Source organism: Leiobunum rupestre, chromosome 3 (assembly GCF_980474605.1).
Source record: "Leiobunum rupestre chromosome 3, qqLeiRupe1.1.hap1, whole genome shotgun sequence".
Taxonomy (NCBI): domain Eukaryota; kingdom Metazoa; phylum Arthropoda; class Arachnida; order Opiliones; family Sclerosomatidae; genus Leiobunum; species Leiobunum rupestre.
In genome coordinates this window covers 2,889,710-2,911,849 of record NC_143386.1, presented here as the reverse complement: position 1 = coordinate 2,911,849, position 22,140 = coordinate 2,889,710, and the positions used below count along the sequence as shown (strand labels likewise).

Below are 22,140 nucleotides of genomic sequence, written 5' to 3'. Positions count from 1 at the left end.
TAATAAACCAAACTGAAAAAGTAGTTCCACTTTTGTTTTGATTCAACTCGGCTATAAACGACGAAAGCAAATACGCCTTAGCTCAATTAGCAGAGAATGAGAAGGACATTATGTTACAATTGTTCTATTTAAGAAAAATTGATTTTTTAAACGATGTATTCATCCGCGATTTCCCGCCAAACCGTTTTGGCGCGAAAATTCGTGAAAAGTGACGCCTTTCCAAAGCTGACTAGAAGCGTACTTCCCCCTATTTTCTTCTGGTTATACGAATATCATTGCACCAAACGTCGTACGCTCCGACCCCAGTACAGGACTTTTACCCTTTAATTGTTTCAGTCCGACTAAAGGTAATCTTTCAGTCTAATATAGGCATTCCCACCTCGCTATTCATCATTTATTCTAAAGAGCAGTTGAGATCACTCAGTGGTCCTACGCCATTAGATTGAACAAAATGCATTGGCAATATGATAAAAGAAGGTACAAATTTACTATTCAGTTTTGGTAGAGTCACTGTTTTATCTTTGTCTCCTTAGCAGACGAAATGCTATTATAAAGCACAAGAACAAAATCCAGCAGTTTAAGAGCTTCTCGCATATGTAATCTGAAAATGCCAATTAGAAATTGATATTTTAGGTCTAGTTATTTTTGGGTGGTTTAAAGGATAAGTCTATAAAAATTTGAAAGTACAAAACATTCCTGTTATTGAAAACCATTTTTAAAGCGATAATAATTTGAGATAAACTTGTGGTCTTATCAGGCGGTGCTTGTATTTTCTAACAGCTGCTGTTAAAAACCATTACCTTCTGACGAATTCAGTTAGGTCAGAGTTGATATATCTTTATTGTAGAAATGATGTTATATATTAGTAACTGGTCTGTTTTTGTAATTATTTTCCTTATATTTTCATGTGAAGAAGTCCTAACCAAAGAAATTCGTTTCAAAAGCTGTGGTAATATTTTTTCTATCTCAGGGGCGTATTGAATGGGGTCGAATCCCGGGGAATCTGATTTTAACAACTCTAGTTAAGATTTTCCAGTACGGTCGTTAGGTAGTTTTCTTTTGGGGGACGGCTACTCATTTCCCCCCAATGCAATTCATTTATTAGTCTTCTTTTGAAATTTTATAAAGGTGTTAAAGGACTAACGATGTAAGTCAACTGCGGACTTTTGAGCCCTTTTTACACACAATCCTTAGGGATTTGTGTGTATTACGATCACCTACTATGTAGCCGCCGCCGCCATACACACGATTGCTCGCGGTAAGTTAGTGGTACCAGGAAAATATATAGGTATACACTTGGAATGTTTAACGTAGATTTTTTCGGCCTCATTCCACGAAAACTCGTCATTAAGCCTAGTCATGGTTATTATATTATTAGCTAACCTGATTATCTCTTTTATAACCATACACTACAGTTCTTTCGCGAAGAACATTATAATTACTTCAAAATATTAAGTACGATAACAAATTGAGGTTTTTAAATCCATGGTTTTATAAGTCTTTTTTGCGCGGGAGGTTCGGCAATTTGTTACCATGACGAAGCATTCTTTTCCCGTCAAACCTCGAGCCAATGTAATTGAAATGTCGTGTTACGTCTTACACCTGACGTAGTTAAGCCCCACCCTTTTCTCGACGCTCTTTCGTATCACCGTCCCAATGGAACCTTAGACATTCCAAGTGTATACCTCTATAGTTTCCTGGTGGTACAAAGGCGATTGATATCTCAATCGGAAGTGGGGTATTCGCCCATTTAAGTGATTTTTGGCGATTTTCGTCTTAAAATTAAGAGTGAATTCTTTGAAAATATTTTTATTTGGTACTGATCATTTCTGAATTACGATTTCGGTTGCATTCAGAATTTTTTAATTTGAAGTGAGATTTTTGGCGTACGCACTATAGAGTATTAGCACTCCGTAGCTTTGGCCATGACCGCCATTGTTGGCGCGATTTTCTTTAGGATAAGAAAAAGCATGAGTGACGTCGTGTGGCGTAGCACTGCCATTACTCTATTGTCATATTTGAATTTCGTGCCAATTGATACTGGCGTAGAGCTCGTCGTTTGGATAAGAAATATCCGTTTTATTTGTTTTTTATCCATAGCCGAAAATTATCCGAATAAAAACTTATTTTTGGCATATTAATTCGTTTTATAACCGCGAATAATATTCATAAAAAACAGTTAACAGGTAACTCGAAAAATTTAAATTAACGTGCTCACGTTTCGCTACCTTATTTCCAAAACTAGGTAAATCTAAAAATTCGATTTGTCTAAAAATTAATTTAAATTAACGTGCTCACGTTTCGCTACCTTATTTCCAAAACCAGATAACTCGAAAAATTCGTTTTCGGTAAAATTTCTCTTGGGTTTAAAAAAATGATTGGAAATTTGTTCAAATATAAATTTAATATTTTATATTTAATATTTAATTTAATACATCGGGGGGATTGTTTGTACTTAAATGTGAAAAAACATTTACAGAATTCTACGAAAGTTCACTGAAAGCTGTCCTCTGGTATAATAACTCTACCATAATAGTTTTTTGAAATAAACCACTTGTCCGAACCAAAGAGAACACCCCGTTTAATAATGATATTAACATAAGTTAATGATACCTCTAAGTAGAAAAATAAGCCCTTTCAAGGTGGAATCTTTGTCCAGAAAATGTGATGTCAAATCTTGTCTCTCCGATTCCTGCAAAAATGAAAGTTTTGAAAAATATCTCGGACCCAGCGCCGCTGTGCGGTCGAGAATAAAACTATATTGGGCTGAGAGAAATAACCCAATAGCAAAAAAAACGTTCTTTGGCCTCTGCGGGGGGAACGAATTTTCTAAGGGAATACCGAAATTTATCTCTTTTGGGGAAGTTCAAGTTAGCCTTGCACCAAACGGGATTAAAGAAACGTCAGCTTCGGCAGTTCCAAGTCTATGTTAAGGCTACTTTGATACGCAGTACGGAGAGACATAGGTCAATTTGGACAAGCATATCCACCATAGGCAGCATAGCCATTTGTCTACTTAGAGGTATCATTAACTTATGATATTAATAATATGAAACCGGGTGTTTCAAATTTATTGACTCAGAAACTTTTCTGAAAATCTGTTTAATAAAAATTCTAGTTTTCAGTGTTTGCTTAATAGTAAGGAAACTATTTAATTTCAGAAAGTTCGGAAAATATTTCATGGTTTGGAAGTCAAAGTTATAGTGCATACTCGGAAACTTAGATATAAAGTTTTGGCTATCGAAAAGGGCCTATTATTGCCTAAGATATTAAGTTGGTACTACCTAAACGGCACGTATAGGGGATAAGGAAAAGATCAGTTCGTATTCACATCACTCCAGATTTGGTTGCTTAGCCAGTTTCAATCATCGTATCTGCCAAGTGTATGCAAAGCAGTATCTTAGCTACTAACTAATAAGATAAAAAACCTACCCTTTAAATACTTAATGCATCACTGACGTTTGTTTCACAAAATAATGTTAAAATGTTGTAAATGTTGCTTTTAAACGTTTGAGCTTTAGGTTTACTTTCAATAGACTGATTCCTAATGTGAGTAGGGGAAAATTACATTCGCTCCTAACTTGTGAAGACCCGCTTCTCCTACGTAATACGTGGGATAAGATAAAAGAACAGATGACTTTATGACGTAGATGAAGTAGGCCGATCAAATCCAAACACTTGTATATAAATAGTTTAACATAAGTTAGCATTTTATAATTATCTGGTCATGCCTCTTACATCAATACCCATAAATAACAAATCGAAAAATAGGTCGCGTTTCATTTTACCTTTTACGAGCCGAGTTGACTTCTACAAAGAATTTATTCAGGTAAGTTTTGCCTGACACCAAGGCTTATTGAAAAGTGAAACGCTTTCACAATGAATACTAGCGCCTACTTAGGCGAAATAAAGAGAAATAATACAATCGAAAACAAAAATCGACTTCTATTTCTGATCTTCAATGCAACCTGACAACGAAAAGAAATGAAGTATGAGATTGTCCTCAATAGGTGTACTATAGTTCTTCGTCTGCATACGAATTTTAAGCCTCTTTGATATATAAGTTGTAGTGGGTGAAAGCAAACGATTTTTCAATGTAGACTGAAAGTATTGGTATACGTTATAGGAGGGACGATCAACAGCCTTTCCGTTTCTCCATGTGCCTCCGAGCCCTGTTCCTTAAAGAGGTTGGGACTGCACCAGTTAGAAGCCAGCTTTCTATCAAGTATGTATTCTTAAGAATGGATTATAGACTCTTTAGTAATAGAATGAACACTTTAATAGAGAGTACATAAGAATCTACATTTTACTATTCTTGGACCGTTAGCTTTTTAAAAATCTTGATGAAAATTGTACAACTCCTTCTGTTCCATACGACATGATAAAGGCAGATCACTTCCTTTATTATTAGGAAACTCTCGTATTATTAAATCATGATTAAACCTCATTAAAATCTAATATAAAATATATAAAATGATTAAATCATTACGAAATTTTTGATTTTGGTTATTAGGATACCTGTTCCATAGTGATCCACCCCTTTATTTTTCCAGCCCTATTTTCGTTTTCAAAGTTTGGTGTTCTTAATCAAATCTTATATTATAAGAAAGGAGGGATTTTTCTTAAATACTCAACCGAGAAAAAACCGTTTTCTCAAAAAATATTGACAGTTGCTCTACGCATAGGCAAATAAATCAACAAGATAGATATCGTCTGTAACACGCGTCTTTTCAACGTAACGCTCGACTAGTAGTGTCACATAGCAGAATTACATCACGTTGGGTACAATATACGTCACATAACCTTTAGGTACTAAATTAACGTTTCATCCCCTTTGCTACCCCCAAATAGAGGGGGTATCGTTGTTGAGACGTGAATTTTAATACGGGGAAAGGTATGGTATATCTCACCTGGATTATAATTTATATATGTTCCGGAACACCTTTTGGGCTGCTATTGCCGAAGGCTTAATTAAAATTTCCACTTTTCAATTATTTAGCTAATTTTCTAAATTATATTTTCATGATTACGTTGCATTTTTATAAATACACCAAAAGAATTATCAATCAGTCCTTTATATTAAATGAATTTAAATTATTGTTAGTGCAACTCTTCGCTTGTTGTGATGTAAAAAATACCGTTGAGCAATGAAATAACCTGCTCTTACTGGTTTGTTGAGCAACTGATGGGCAGCCTGACGTCGAAACCGGAAATGCGTAAAACTGTACAGTAAGAAACCGGACCCAACGTTGAGCGTTAGTGATGTCAGACTAGGCCATTAAAGGAGAACTCGATACAATTTCACCAAATTGTATTTTTTATCTTCTTCGTTAACTGCAATCGCATAACAGTAAACGTTGTCAGTCGGTAGATAGGTGTCTCTTTAATTAGATTTATGAGTCTCGGCGTTTTTAGAATTTTCTAGACAGGAAAGATGATTTGGTAACACTTTAAACTAAATCTCTAATACCAAGAACAAAGTATAATGCTTTTATTTATACTTAGAGATAATGTTGACCACATCTAACAGAAAGTTCTTCCCTCTAAATATGAATTTTGCTCAGTTTCCTAATATTTACTTCACGATAGAAACACGCCAGTGGCGTTCTTCTTTCCTCCTCTGGTGATCGGTTAAATCTAGAACATGATTCCCGCACATCATCTCAAGACAGTCTTCTTCCTAAGTATAAATAAATACGTTATCGTTCAAAATCGCATTTGATAACCAAATACAAATTTAAATGGATTTGGAAATTCTATTTGATATTTGATAAGTTTTTGAAATTAAAAATGTGCTATCAAACTATTCAATGGGTTAATCAGCATATAGTTGCTATTCGATCCGATTTCCAAAAAAAATGAACAACACGAAAGACGGGAATATCATAAGCTCCACCCAGATATTAGTTCTTATTTTGAAAACGGATCGACAGCTGACTCGTGTGTTCTCAGTAATCGTAAGAACTATTTATGTTCTCAACTTTATTAAAGCAAATTCATAACAACAATAAAACCTTAACTATTTATCGCTCAAATTGTACAGATCAGAACAGTTCGAACGGAACGCTGTGGCTGAAGGTGGCCCACGAGGGAATGGAAGTTCCCCTCTTCAGCTATGATCTCAACGTGTGTGACTCGAAGAACATTCGTTGTCCGATTCAGATCAACAATCCATACGTTTTGAAGCTAGAATTCGAAATGGAAGAATTTTTCCCACCAGTAAGTACCGTTCTCTGAAATGTGGAAACAGTAAAGGGTCATTTTGAAACAGTAGCGGACACCTGAGAAAGTTTATTTTACATAAAAATATCGCATCAACGACGTATTTACTTAACCTTAGCTAGAATTACATTGTTGAGACGATTTTAGTGTTGCTCCAATCGGTCTCACGCTCTAACTGTAAGCTCCTTCCTCCTAACAAATCAACTCAGCCAAGTCTCCCATTGGTTTCCTAAAACGGCATAGGTCGATTTCCTACCGTAAACGTTGCTACTATAGCAAGTAAACCAAGGAGCGGAATCACTATTTATAACGCATTGTTATTTGATATCAGGCATAGCTCTTTTTGTCAAGATTCGTAGGGATAGAATACATTCCACGCCCGACTTTACCTGGTGCGTAAGGCTTGGTGCTGTCCTCTAGGTTGGGTTATAGATGGCCCAAAGCATTTTTTAGTATGGGGTTGGTGGGCGCCGCGTGCCCCCGGCATTCGAGCGAAGTGAGTGCGCGTCGCCGTCAGGCGACATTACTCGGCGATGACTTCGATCACCCCTCGGAATCGCGCACTAAGTCCGGCGAATCCAAACCGCCACGTTTCTCGTGGGCCGATGTCACGTCGGTCGATTTTAGGGAGCTATGCCAGAGAATACATATATAAAGATATATAATACGAAAAGATATGTCAGAGCCATGCCGATCTGCAAAAAGAGCTATGCCTGATACCAAACAACAATACCTTATAAATAGTGACTCCGCTCCTTGGTTTACTTGCTATAGTAGTAATGTTTACGGTATTAAATCGACCTATGCCGGAACTATGCCAACTATGCCACCTATGAATTTTTATTGAGTATCCCTAAAACGTACGTTTGCTACCGTTCTTTAGTGGTAGACTATGCTATGCTACATTTCACTGAGCGCGTTTCCTTAACCCACATTATCAATTTTCTGTGCCCGAAAGTAGACTTCCACCGAGAAGAGGAGGCGATAAAGAAGATGAACCCAAAAAATTGAATAATTTTACCCATTGTTTTTCAGATGCTCTCTGCAATGACCATCGATCTAGTTGGAGAAAAGAACACAATCTTTTGTGCTGTAATTCCAGTTAGAATAATAAACTGATTTTGAAAATTTAGCCTTTTCAATTGTAGTTGTGCAAACTGTTAATTATAGGCAAAGATCGTATACAAATTGAGGTTCACATAAGTAGTGAATGCAGGGAGCTATCGGCTCGAGTGGGATAAGAGCCTTGCCTACTACGTAGTATAACACGGCTCTAATATCTTGTGGTGTATGATGAATGATTAAATAATCTACATTATAACTAAAATTAACTTAAGTCTATTTATAATTAATACAGATTGAATTAGGCCGCGCAATACGTTTCTCTGACCTGGATAATACCTCTCGTGCTATCTCTGTTTTGGCACATAAAGACTACAGGAATAAGATATCATTATACAGATAATCAACGAGGCTAATACCCAAGGCACCACCTTAGGCCTAAGTCATCATGTGACTTTTAAAGCCATTAATTCAGGTGGCCGGGTTACAATGCGCAGGAGGGTGGTTGCAGGCCCTTCATGCCATGCGAGCCAACAGCTCCCTACACTAACTATTACAGTTAACCTCAACCAGTTTTTATGGAAGGGGAAACTGAAGAGCTCGGGGAAAAACCCCTTAAACCAGTGGGGAGAGAACTTGCAAATTAACACAGAAGGAGTTGTTCTGATTTTTTACCCAGTGCCACAAGCTGGGATATAAACCGGCTCCTCTTGCTGCGAGGCGAAAGTGCTAACCACTCCGCCACCCCACGTATAAAAATGATATTGAACACCGGCAACCTGAATTAACAGTCGCTAGGTCATTTTGTGGTACCTTTGCTTAGGTTCTATTCCGGCGGATTATTATTATTAACTGTTCTTCATAGAAGAGTATGTTGAAAACTGTTTACCTAGGCAGAGGAAGTTCAAACTGTTCATCATAGGCAGAGCAGGCTCAAAATGTTCGTCATGGATTTATTTAGTTAACCATGATTGGATTTCTTCATTATTTAAGTGACATCTTTGCACGGGGTACACGGCTCCGTCTACTGGCCTTTGGCGCTACTAAAGTGCGTGGGAGAATCCTATGTCCGACCAAACTGTCTCGCGTTTGTCTGACCGCGCCACGTCTAGCCGCGACAAGGCCCGGCTGCTGTCGGTAAAATCCAAGGAGTCCGGCGCTTGGTTAAACGCTCTTCCGTCGCCATGTCTCGGTACCCATTTGGACAACGACTCGTTTCGTATCCCCGTCGGTATTCGGCTAGGTGCACAAATATGTGTCCCACACACGTGCGTATGCGGATATGACGTTGATTCTTACGGCACTCATGGGTTGAGCTGCAAAAAGAGCTCATGCCGGCTCTCCCGTCGCAGTGCGGTAAATGGCATTTTAAAACGTGACCTTATGTCCGCGGGCATTTTTACCGTTCTCGAGCCTTCTGGTTTGTCGCGTGATGACGGAAAGCGGCCCGACGGTATGTCACTCGTCGCTTGGTCCAGTGGGAAATCCTTCGTTTGTGATTATACTTGTACAGACCCCTTAGCGCCATCTTATTTGGCTTCTTCTTCCACGGCCCCTCTCTGGGCAGCAACCCAGGCTGAAACGAAGAAGAATGCCAAATATACTGAGTTGGAGGGCCGTTTTATGTTCAAGGCCATGGCTATCGAGATTCTCGGCTCTTTTGGTCCAGGCGATAGGGCGAAGATTTCGCGAAGCGTCTGGCGAGCCGCGCGCAACTGAGTACCTCACCAAACGGATCTCAATTGCAGTGCAACGCGGTAACGCAGCTTGCATTTTAAACACTTTTCGCCGGATTCCTCGTTAGAGGACGTTTTATATAGTCTACATTAATTTTGTGTCCAATTTTGTATCTTGTGATTATATCGTAAATAAAATATAATAACCAGCTTGATCTGTCTTTTTTAACTCAGGCAAATTTTATTTAATATGAATATAAGTTAAATGCGATTGACATCTTCTTTAACATTATATATCTACCTAATATTTAATTACACGAATGTGACCTACTCGACTTGAGAGATTTTTCAAAAACAAACATTTTCAGGCTAGATATATGATCTTTTTCGAAAAAATTGAGTAAAGAAAATAAGTTATTTAAATAAGTTTTATTAAAACGCAATGTATCACAGTTTTGCACAATTTATTGACAAATAAACTGTCGTATAGAAGTCTGCCGTTGGTCGGGTTATAAATGTGTAATGTCTCTTTCAAATTACGAGAGTTAATACAATTTAGGGTCAGCGTTCGGTCTCCAAATAGTTGAAATGATAAGACTTATTGAGTGGTCCAAAATTTTAGGTCACCATACCGACTGTAAAAGAGATCAAAAACATACGCAATATTATCTCAAAAACGTTCAAGACTTTTAAAGTCGGCATTTGGACAAGGGCCCAAAAGCAACTTTTCAACCAAAGCCCGACCATAAATCGACTCTTTGTGCTACAAGGGGTCTTACCTTATTGCGACGTTAAAAAGAATCCCCTATGGACTGCATTGCAAAGGATGATAAAATTAGCAAATAAGTAGATTAGTCGATTATGAAAAGGGATAAAAAAGCTAAACTCTAAACAAAATTTGAAGAAATTTAAAAACTTACAAAAGCTCGTACCGATAGGTCTTCGAGCAAACAAAATGACAAAATTGGTTTCTTTACCGTTGTATTCGCTCTTAAAGTAGTGTTTATTTTAACAACAGTTTTATCTTCCATGTACGTAACTTCAAAACCAAGTAATAAAATGCCATGCATGCCAGATTACGTTCGGTTTGACGATTGAACTCCTGGCCCAAGACCATGCAAGTTGACTGTTCATATAAGAGGTTCCTGCCGGCGTGATCCCACCAAAAGGAGGAACCATCCCATTGATTTGGTTACCGTTGTCTTCACTCTTAATGTAGTGTTTATTTTAACAACAGTTTTATCTTCCCTGTACGTAACTTCAAAACCAAGCAATAAAATGCCATGCATGCCAGATTATGTTCGGTTTGACGATTGAACTCCTGGCCCAAGACCATGCAAGTTGACTGTTCATATAAGATGTTCCTGCCGGCGTGATCCCACCAAAAGGAGGAACCATCCCATTGATTTGGTTACCGTTGTCTTCACTCTTAATGTAGTGTTTATTTTAACAACAGTTTTATCTTCCCTGTACGTAACTTCAAAACCAAGCAATAAAATGCCATGCATGCCAGATTATGTTCGGTTTGACGATTGAACTCATGGCCCAAGACCATGCAAGTTGACTGTTCATATAAGAGGTTCCTGCCGGCGTGATCCCACCAAAAGGAGGAACCATCCCATTGATTTGGTTACCGTTGTCTTCACTCTTAATGTAGTGTTTATTTTAACAACAGTTTTATCTTCCCTGTACGTAACTTCAAAACCAAGCAATAAAATGCCATGCATGCCAGATTATGTTCGGTTTGACGATTGAACTCATGGCCCAAGACCATGCAAGTTGACTGTTCATATAAGAGGTTCCTGCCGGCGTGATCCCACCAAAAGGAGGAACCATCCCATTGATTTGGTTACCGTTGTCTTAACTCTTAATGTAGTGTTTATTTTAACAACAGTTTTATCTTCCCTGTACGTAACTTCAAAACCAAGCAATAAAATGCCATGCATGCCAGATTATGTTCGGTTTGACGATTGAACTCATGGCCCAAGACCATGCAAGTTGACTGTTCATATAAGAGGTTCCTGCCGGCGTGATCCCTGCAAAAGGAGGAACCATCCCATTGATTTGGTTACCGTTGTCTTCACTCTTAATGTAGTGTTTATTTTAACAACAGTTTTATCTTCCATGTACGTAACTTCAAAGACAAGCAATAAAATGCCTTGCATACCAGATTATGTTCGGTTTGACGATTGAACTCCTGGCCCAAGACCATGCAAGTTGACTGTTCATATAAGAGGTTCCTGCCGGCGTGATCCCTGCAAAAGGAGGAACCATCCCATTGATTTGGTTACCGTTGTCTTCACTCTTAATGTAGTGTTTATTTTAACAACAGTTTTATCTTCCCTGTACGTAACTTCAAAACCAAGCAATAAAATGCCATGCATGCCAGATTATGTTCGGTTTGACGATTGAACTCATGGCCCAAGACCATGCAAGTTGACTGTTCATATAAGAGGTTCCTGCCGGCGTGATCCCTGCAAAAGGAGGAACCATCCCATTGATTTGGTTACCGTTGTCTTCACTCTTAATGTAGTGTTTATTTTAACAACAGTTTTATCTTCCATGTACGTAACTTCAAAGACAAGCAATAAAATGCCTTGCATACCAGATTATGTTCGGTTTGACGATTGAACTCCTGGCCCAAGACCATGCAAGTTGACTGTTCATATAAGAGGTTCCTGCCGGCGTGATCCCTGCAAAAGGAGGAACCATCCCATTGATTTGGTTACCGTTGTCTTCACTCTTAATGTAGTGTTTATTTTAACAACAGTTTTATCTTCCCTGTACGTAACTTCAAAACCAAGCAATAAAATGCCATGCATGCCAGATTATGTTCGGTTTGACGATTGAACTCCTGGCCCAAGACCATGCAAGTTGACTGTTCATATAAGAGGTTCCTGCCGGCGTGATCCCACCAAAAGGAGGAACCATCCCATTGATTTGTTTACCGTTGTCTTCACTCTTAATGTAGTGTTTATTTTAACAACAGTTTTATCTTCCATGTACGTAACTTCAAAACCAAGCAATAAAATGCCATGCATGCCAGATTATGTTCGGTTTGACGATTGAACTCCTGGCCCAAGACCATGCAAGTTGACTGTTCATATAAAAGGTTCCTGCCGGCGTGATCCCACCAAAAGGAGGAACCATCCCATTGATTTGGTTACCGTTGTCTTCACTCTTAATGTAGTGTTTATTTTAACAACAGTTTTATCTTCCCTGTACGTAACTTCAAAACCAAGCAATAAAATGCCTTGCATACCAGATTATGTTCGGTTTGACGATTGAACTCCTGGCCCAAGACCATGCAAGTTGACTGTTCATATAAGAGGTTCCTGCCGGCGTGATCCCTGCAAAAGGAGGAACCATCCCATTGATTTGGTTACCGTTGTCTTCACTCTTAATGTAGTGTTTATTTTAACAACAGTTTTATCTTCCCTGTACGTAACTTCAAAACCAAGCAATAAAATGCCATGCATGCCAGATTATGTTCGGTTTGACGATTGAACTCCTGGCCCAAGACCATGCAAGTTGACTGTTCATATAAGAGGTTCCTGCCGGCGTGATCCCACCAAAAGGAGGAACCATCCCATTGATTTGTTTACCGTTGTCTTCACTCTTAATGTAGTGTTTATTTTAACAACAGTTTTATCTTCCATGTACGTAACTTCAAAACCAAGCAATAAAATGCCATGCATGCCAGATTATGTTCGGTTTGACGATTGAACTCCTGGCCCAAGACCATGCAAGTTGACTGTTCATATAAAAGGTTCCTGCCGGCGTGATCCCACCAAAAGGAGGAACCATCCCATTGATTTGTTTACCGTTGTCTTCACTCTTAATGTAGTGTTTATTTTAACAACAGTTTTATCTTCCATGTACGTAACTTCAAAACCAAGCAATAAAATGCCATGCATGCCAGATTATGTTCGGTTTGACGATTGAACTCCTGGCCCAAGACCATGCAAGTTGACTGTTCATATAAGAGGTTCCTGCCGGCGTGATCCCACCAAAAGGAGGAACCATCCCATTGATTTGGTTACCGTTGTCTTCACTCTTAATGTAGTGTTTATTTTAACAACAGTTTTATCTTCCCTGTACGTAACTTCAAAACCAAGCAATAAAATGCCATGCATGGCAGATTATGTTCGGTTTGACGATTGAACTCCTGGCCCAAGACCATGCAAGTTGACTGTTCATATAAGAGGTTCCTGCCGGCGTGATCCCACCAAAAGAAGGAACCACCCCATTGATTTGGTTACCGTTGTCTTCACTCTTAATGTAGTGTTTATTTTAACAACAGTTTTATCTTCCCTGTACGTAACTTCAAAACCAAGCAATAAAATGCCATGCATGCCAGATTATGTTCGGTTTGACGATTGAACTCCTGGCCCAAGACCATGCAAGTTGACTGTTCATATAAGAGGTTCCTGCCGGCGTGATCCCACCAAAAGGAGGAACCATCCCATTGATTTGGTTACCGTTGTCTTCACTCTTAATGTAGTGTTTATTTTAACAACAGTTTTATCTTCCCTGTACGTAACTTCAAAACCAAGCAATAAAATGCCATGCATGCCAGATTATGTTCGGTTTGACGATTGAATTCCTGGCCCAAGACCATGCAAGTTGACTGTTCATATAAGAGGTTCCTGCCGGCGTGATCCCACCAAAAGGAGGAACCATCCCATTGATTTGTTTACCGTTGTCTTCACTCTTAATGTAGTGTTTATTTTAACAACAGTTTTATCTTCCATGTACGTAACTTCAAAACCAAGCAATAAAATGCCATGCATGCCAGATTATGTTCGGTTTGACGATTGAACTCCTGGCCCAAGACCATGCAAGTTGACTGTTCATATAAAAGGTTCCTGCCGGCGTGATCCCACCAAAAGGAGGAACCATCCCATTGATTTGGTTACCGTTGTCTTCACTCTTAATGTAGTGTTTATTTTAACAACAGTTTTATCTTCCCTGTACGTAACTTCAAAACCAAGCAATAAAATGCCATGCATGCCAGATTATGTTCGGTTTGACGATTGAACTCCTGGCCCAAGACCATGCAAGTTGACTGTTCATATAAGAGGTTCCTGCCGGCGTGATCCCACCAAAAGGAGGAACCATCCCATTGATTTGTTTACCGTTGTCTTCACTCTTAATGTAGTGTTTATTTTAACAACAGTTTTATCTTCCATGTACGTAACTTCAAAACCAAGCAATAAAATGCCATGCATGCCAGATTATGTTCGGTTTGACGATTGAACTCCTGGCCCAAGACCATGCAAGTTGACTGTTCATATAAAAGGTTCCTGCCGGCGTGATCCCACCAAAAGGAGGAACCATCCCATTGATTTGGTTACCGTTGTCTTCACTCTTAATGTAGTGTTTATTTTAACAACAGTTTTATCTTCCCTGTACGTAACTTCAAAACCAAGCAATAAAATGCCATGCATGCCAGATTATGTTCGGTTTGACGATTGAACTCCTGGCCCAAGACCATGCAAGTTGACTGTTCATATAAGAGGTTCCTGCCGGCGTGATCCCACCAAAAGGAGGAACCATCCCATTGATTTGTTTACCGTTGTCTTCACTCTTAATGTAGTGTTTATTTTAACAACAGTTTTATCTTCCATGTACGTAACTTCAAAACCAAGCAATAAAATGCCATGCATGCCAGATTATGTTCGGTTTGACGATTGAACTCCTGGCCCAAGACCATGCAAGTTGACTGTTCATATAAGAGGTTCCTGCCGGCGTGATCCCACCAAAAGGAGGAACCATCCCATTGATTTGGTTACCGTTGTCTTCACTCTTAATGTAGTGTTTATTTTAACAACAGTTTTATCTTCCCTGTACGTAACTTCAAAACCAAGCAATAAAATGCCATGCATGCCAGATTATGTTCGGTTTGACGATTGAACTCCTGGCCCAAGACCATGCAAGTTGACTGTTCATATAAGAGGTTCCTGCCGGCGTGATCCCACCAAAAGGAGAAACCATCCCATTGATTTGTTTACCGTTGTCTTCACTCTTAATGTAGTGTTTATTTTAACAACAGTTTTATCTTCCATGTACGTAACTTCAAAACCAAGCAATAAAATGCCATGCATGCCAGATTATGTTCGGTTTGACGATTGAACTCCTGGCCCAAGACCATGCAAGTTGACTGTTCATATAAAAGGTTCCTGCCGGCGTGATCCCACCAAAAGGAGGAACCATCCCATTGATTTGGTTACCGTTGTCTTCACTCTTAATGTAGTGTTTATTTTAACAACAGTTTTATCTTCCCTGTACGTAACTTCAAAACCAAGCAATAAAATGCCATGCATGCCAGATTATGTTCGGTTTGACGATTGAACTCCTGGCCCAAGACCATGCAAGTTGACTGTTCATATAAGAGGTTCCTGCCGGCGTGATCCCACCAAAAGGAGGAACCATCCCATTGATTTGTTTACCGTTGTCTTCACTCTTAATGTAGTGTTTATTTTAACAACAGTTTTATCTTCCATGTACGTAACTTCAAAACCAAGCAATAAAATGCCATGCATGCCAGATTATGTTCGGTTTGACGATTGAACTCCTGGCCCAAGACCATGCAAGTTGACTGTTCATATAAGAGGTTCCTGCCGGCGTGATCCCACCAAAAGGAGGAACCACCGCATTGATTTGGTTACCGTTGTCTTCACTCTTAATGTAGTGTTTATTTTAACAACAGTTTTATCTTCCCTGTACGTAACTTCAAAACCAAGCAATAAAATGCCATGCATGCCAGATTACGTTCGGTTTGACGATTGAACTCCTGGCCCAAGACCATGCAAGTTGACTGTTCATATAAGAGGTTCCTGCCGGCGTGATCCCACCAAAAGGAGGAACCATCCCATTGATTTGTTTACCGTTGTCTTCACTCTTAATGTAGTGTTTATTTTAACAACAGTTTTATCTTCCCTGTACGTAACTTCAAAACCAAGCAATAAAATGCCATGCATGCCAGATTATGTTCGGTTTGACGATTGAACTCCTGGCCCAAGACCATGCAAGTTGACTGTTCATATAAGAGGTTCCTGCCGGCGTGATCCCACCAAAAGGAGGAACCATCCCATTGATTTGTTTACCGTTGTCTTCACTCTTAATGTAGTGTTTATTTTAACAACAGTTTTATCTTCCATGTACGTAACTTCAAAACCAAGCAATAAAATGCCATGCATGCCAGATTATGTTCGGTTTGACGATTGAACTCCTGGCCCAAGACCATGCAAGTTGACTGTTCATATAAGAGGTTCCTGCCGGCGTGATCCCACCAAAAGGAGGAACCATCCCATTGATTTGGTTACCGTTGTCTTCACTCTTAATGTAGTGTTTATTTTAACAACAGTTTTATCTTCCCTGTACGTAACTTCAAAACCAAGCAATAAAATGCCATGCATGCCAGATTATGTTCGGTTTGACGATTGAACTCCTGGCCCAAGACCATGCAAGTTGACTGTTCATATAAGAGGTTCCTGCCGGCGTGATCCCACCAAAAGGAGGAACCATCCCATTGATTTGGTTACCGTTGTCTTCACTCTTAATGTAGTGTTTATTTTAACAACAGTTTTATCTTCCCTGTACGTAACTTCAAAACCAAGCAATAAAATGCCATGCATGCCAGATTATGTTCGGTTTGACGATTGAACTCCTGGCCCAAGACCATGCAAGTTGACTGTTCATATAAGAGGTTCCTGCCGGCGTGATCCCACCAAAAGGAGGAACCATCCCATTGATTTGTTTACCGTTGTCTTCACTCTTAATGTAGTGTTTATTTTAACAACAGTTTTATCTTCCATGTACGTAACTTCAAAACCAAGCCATAAAATGCCATGCATGCCAGATTATGTTCGGTTTGACGATTGAACTCCTGGCCCAAGACCATGCAAGTTGACTGTTCATATAAGAGGTTCCTGCCGGCGTGATCCCACCAAAAGGAGGAACCATCCCATTGATTTGGTTACCGTTGTCTTCACTCTTAATGTAGTGTTTATTTTAACAACAGTTTTATCTTCCCTGTACGTAACTTCAAAACCAAGCAATAAAATGCCATGCATGCCAGATTATGTTCGGTTTGACGATTGAACTCCTGGCCCAAGACCATGCAAGTTGACTGTTCATATAAGAGGTTCCTGCCGGCGTGATCCCACCAAAAGGAGGAACCATCCCATTGATTTGTTTACCGTTGTCTTCACTCTTAATGTAGTGTTTATTTTAACAACAGTTTTATCTTCCATGTACGTAACTTCAAAACCAAGCAATAAAATGCCATGCATGCCAGATTATGTTCGGTTTGACGATTGAACTCCTGGCCCAAGACCATGCAAGTTGACTGTTCATATAAAAGGTTCCTGCCGGCGTGATCCCACCAAAAGGAGGAACCATCCCATTGATTTGGTTACCGTTGTCTTCACTCTTAATGTAGTGTTTATTTTAACAACAGTTTTATCTTCCCTGTACGTAACTTCAAAACCAAGCAATAAAATGCCATGCATGCCAGATTATGTTCGGTTTGACGATTGAACTCCTGGCCCAAGACCATGCAAGTTGACTGTTCATATAAGAGGTTCCTGCCGGCGTGATCCCACCAAAAGGAGGAACCATCCCATTGATTTGTTTACCGTTGTCTTCACTCTTAATGTAGTGTTTATTTTAACAACAGTTTTATCTTCCATGTACGTAACTTCAAAACCAAGCAATAAAATGCCATGCATGCCAGATTATGTTCGGTTTGACGATTGAACTCCTGGCCCAAGACCATGCAAGTTAACTGTTCATATAAGAGGTTCCTGCCGGCGTGATCCCACCAAAAGGAGGAACCACCCCATTGATTTGGTTACCGTTGTCTTCACTCTTAATGTAGTGTTTATTTTAACAACAGTTTTATCTTCCCTGTACGTAACTTCAAAACCAAGCAATAAAATGCCATGCATGCCAGATTATGTTCGGTTTGACGATTGAACTCCTGGCCCAAGACCATGCAAGTTGACTGTTCATATAAGAGGTTCCTGCCGGCGTGATCCCACCAAAAGGAGGAACCATCCCATTGATTTGTTTACCGTTGTCTTCACTCTTAATGTAGTGTTTATTTTAACAACAGTTTTATCTTCCATGTACGTAACTTCAAAACCAAGCAATAAAATGCCATGCATGCCAGATTATGTTCGGTTTGACGATTGAACTCCTGGCCCAAGACCATGCAAGTTGACTGTTCATATAAGAGGTTCCTGCCGGCGTGATCCCACCAAAAGGAGGAACCATCCCATTGATTTGGTTACCGTTGTCTTCACTCTTAATGTAGTGTTTATTTTAACAACAGTTTTATCTTCCCTGTACGTAACTTCAAAACCAAGCAATAAAATGCCATGCATGCCAGATTATGTTCGGTTTGACGATTGAACTCCTGGCCCAAGACCATGCAAGTTGACTGTTCATATAAGAGGTTCCTGCCGGCGTGATCCCACCAAAAGGAGGAACCATCCCATTGATTTGGTTACCGTTGTCTTCACTCTTAATGTAGTGTTTATTTTAACAACAGTTTTATCTTCCCTGTACGTAACTTCAAAACCAAGCAATAAAATGCCATGCATGCCAGATTATGTTCAGTTTGACGATTGAACTCCTGGCCCAAGACCATGCAAGTTGACTGTTCATATAAGAGGTTCCTGCCGGCGTGATCCCACCAAAAGGAGGAACCATCCCATTGATTTGGTTACCGTTGTCTTCACTCTTAATGTAGTGTTTATTTTAACAACAGTTTTATCTTCCCTGTACGTAACTTCAAAACCAAGCAATAAAATGCCATGCATGCCAGATTATGTTCGGTTTGACGATTGAACTCCTGGCCCAAGACCATGCAAGTTGACTGTTCATATAAGAGGTTCCTGCCGGCGTGATCCCACCAAAAGGAGGAACCATCCCATTGATTTGTTTACCGTTGTCTTCACTCTTAATGTAGTGTTTATTTTAACAACAGTTTTATCTTCCATGTACGTAACTTCAAAACCAAGCAATAAAATGCCATGCATGCCAGATTATGTTCGGTTTGACGATTGAACTCCTGGCCCAAGACCATGCAAGTTGACTGTTCATATAAAAGGTTCCTGCCGGCGTGATCCCACCAAAAGGAGGAACCATCCCATTGATTTGGTTACCGTTGTCTTCACTCTTAATGTAGTGTTTATTTTAACAACAGTTTTATCTTCCCTGTACGTAACTTCAAAACCAAGCAATAAAATGCCATGCATGCCAGATTATGTTCGGTTTGACGATTGAACTCCTGGCCCAAGACCATGCAAGTTGACTGTTCATATAAGAGGTTCCTGCCGGCGTGATCCCACCAAAAGGAGGAACCATCCCATTGATTTGTTTACCGTTGTCTTCACTCTTAATGTAGTGTTTATTTTAACAACAGTTTTATCTTCCATGTACGTAACTTCAAAACCAAGCAATAAAATGCCATGCATGCCAGATTATGTTCGGTTTGACGATTGAACTCCTGGCCCAAGACCATGCAAGTTGACTGTTCATATAAAAGGTTCCTGCCGGCGTGATCCCACCAAAAGGAGGAACCATCCCATTGATTTGGTTACCGTTGTCTTCACTCTTAATGTAGTGTTTATTTTAACAACAGTTTTATCTTCCCTGTACGTAACTTCAAAACCAAGCAATAAAATGCCATGCATGCCAGATTATGTTCGGTTTGACGATTGAACTCCTGGCCCAAGACCATGCAAGTTGACTGTTCATATAAGAGGTTCCTGCCGGCGTGATCCCACCAAAAGGAGGAACCATCCCATTGATTTGTTTACCGTTGTCTTCACTCTTAATGTAGTGTTTATTTTAACAACAGTTTTATCTTCCCTGTACGTAACTTCAAAACCAAGCAATAAAATGCCATGCATGCCAGATTATGTTCGGTTTGACGATTGAACTCCTGGCCCAAGACCATGCAAGTTGACTGTTCATATAAGAGGTTCCTGCCGGCGTGATCCCACCAAAAGGAGGAACCATCCCATTGATTTGTTTACCGTTGTCTTCACTCTTAATGTAGTGTTTATTTTAACAACAGTTTTATCTTCCATGTACGTAACTTCAAAACCAAGCAATAAAATGCCATGCATGCCAGATTATGTTCGGTTTGACGATTGAACTCCTGGCCCAAGACCATGCAAGTTGACTGTTCATATAAGAGGTTCCTGCCGGCGTGATCCCACCAAAAGGAGGAACCATCCCATTGATTTGGTTACCGTTGTCTTCACTCTTAATGTAGTGTTTATTTTAACAACAGTTTTATCTTCCCTGTACGTAACTTCAAAACCAAGCAATAAAATGCCATGCATGCCAGATTATGTTCGGTTTGACGATTGAACTCCTGGCCCAAGACCATGCAAGTTGACTGTTCATATAAGAGGTTCCTGCCGGCGTGATCCCACCAAAAGGAGGAACCATCCCATTGATTTGGTTACCGTTGTCTTCACTCTTAATGTAGTGTTTATTTTAACAACAGTTTTATCTTCCCTGTACGTAACTTCAAAACCAAGCAATAAAATGCCATGCATGCCAGATTATGTTCGGTTTGACGATTGAACTCCTGGCCCAAGACCATGCAAGTTGACTGTTCATATAAGAGGTTCCTGCCGGCGTGATCCCACCAAAAGGAGGAACCATCCCATTGATTTGGTTACCGTTGTCTTCACTCTTAATGTAGTGTTTATTTTAACAACAGTTTTATCTTCCCTGTACGTAACTTCAAAACCAAGCAATAAAATGCCATGCATGCCAGATTATGTTCGGTTTGACGATTGAACTCCTGGCCCAAGACCATGCAAGTTGACTGTTCATATAAGAGGTTCCTGCCGGCGTGATCCCACCAAAAGGAGGAACCATCCCATTGATTTGTTTACCGTTGTCTTCACTCTTAATGTAGTGTTTATTTTAACAACAGTTTTATCTTCCATGTACGTAACTTCAAAACCAAGCAATAAAATGCCATGCATGCCAGATTACGTTCGGTTTGACGATTGAACTCCTGGCCCAAGACCATGCAAGTTGACTGTTCATATAAAAGGTTCCTGCCGGCGTGATCCCACCAAAAGGAGGAACCATCCCATTGATTTGGTTACCGTTGTCTTCACTCTTAATGTAGTGTTTATTTTAACAACAGTTTTATCTTCCCTGTACGTAACTTCAAAACCAAGCAATAAAATGCCATGCATGCCAGATTATGTTCGGTTTGACGATTGAACTCCTGGCCCAAGACCATGCAAGTTGACTGTTCATATAAGAGGTTCCTGCCGGCGTGATCCCACCAAAAGGAGGAACCATCCCATTGATTTGTTTACCGTTGTCTTCACTCTTAATGTAGTGTTTATTTTAACAACAGTTTTATCTTCCATGTACGTAACTTCAAAACCAAGCAATAAAATGCCATGCATGCCAGATTATGTTCGGTTTGACGATTGAACTCCTGGCCCAAGACCATGCAAGTTGACTGTTCATATAAGAGGTTCCTGCCGGCGTGATCCCACCAAAAGGAGGAACCATCCCATTGATTTGGTTACCGTTGTCTTCACTCTTAATGTAGTGTTTATTTTAACAACAGTTTAATCTTCCCTGTACGTAACTTCAAAACCAAGCAATAAAATGCCATGCATGCCAGATTATGTTCGGTTTGACGATTGAACTCCTGGCCCAAGACCATGCAAGTTGACTGTTCATATAAGAGGTTCCTGCCGGCGTGATCCCACCAAAAGGAGGAACCATCCCATTGATTTGTTTACCGTTGTCTTCACTCTTAATGTAGTGTTTATTTTAACAACAGTTTTATCTTCCATGTACGTAACTTCAAAACCAAGCAATAAAATGCCATGCATGCCAGATTATGTTCGGTTTGACGATTGAACTCCTGGCCCAAGACCATGCAAGTTGACTGTTCATATAAGAGGTTCCTGCCGGCGTGATCCCACCAAAAGGAGGAACCATCCCATTGATTTGTTTACCGTTGTCTTCACTCTTAATGTAGTGTTTATTTTAACAACAGTTTTATCTTCCATGTACGTAACTTCAAAACCAAGCAATAAAATGCCATGCATGCCAGATTATGTTCGGTTTGACGATTGAACTCCTGGCCTAAGACCATGCAAGTTGACTGTTCATA

The 22,140-nt window shown here is 39.7% G+C and overlaps 1 protein-coding gene across 1 annotated transcript; it reads left to right on the top strand.

The window, feature by feature from the left end:
- The first annotated feature begins 832 nt into the window (after positions 1 to 832).
- Positions 833 to 7,341, top strand: LOC149949104 (NPC intracellular cholesterol transporter 2-like). Its single transcript, XM_090169347.1, has 4 exons — positions 833 to 949; positions 4,127 to 4,225; positions 6,044 to 6,219; positions 7,258 to 7,341. Exons 1-4 carry the CDS (start codon positions 850 to 852, stop codon positions 7,339 to 7,341), a joined length of 459 nt encoding a protein of 152 aa, XP_090025473.1. The 5' UTR covers positions 833 to 849.
- The last annotated feature ends 14,799 nt before the right edge of the window (positions 7,342 to 22,140 follow it).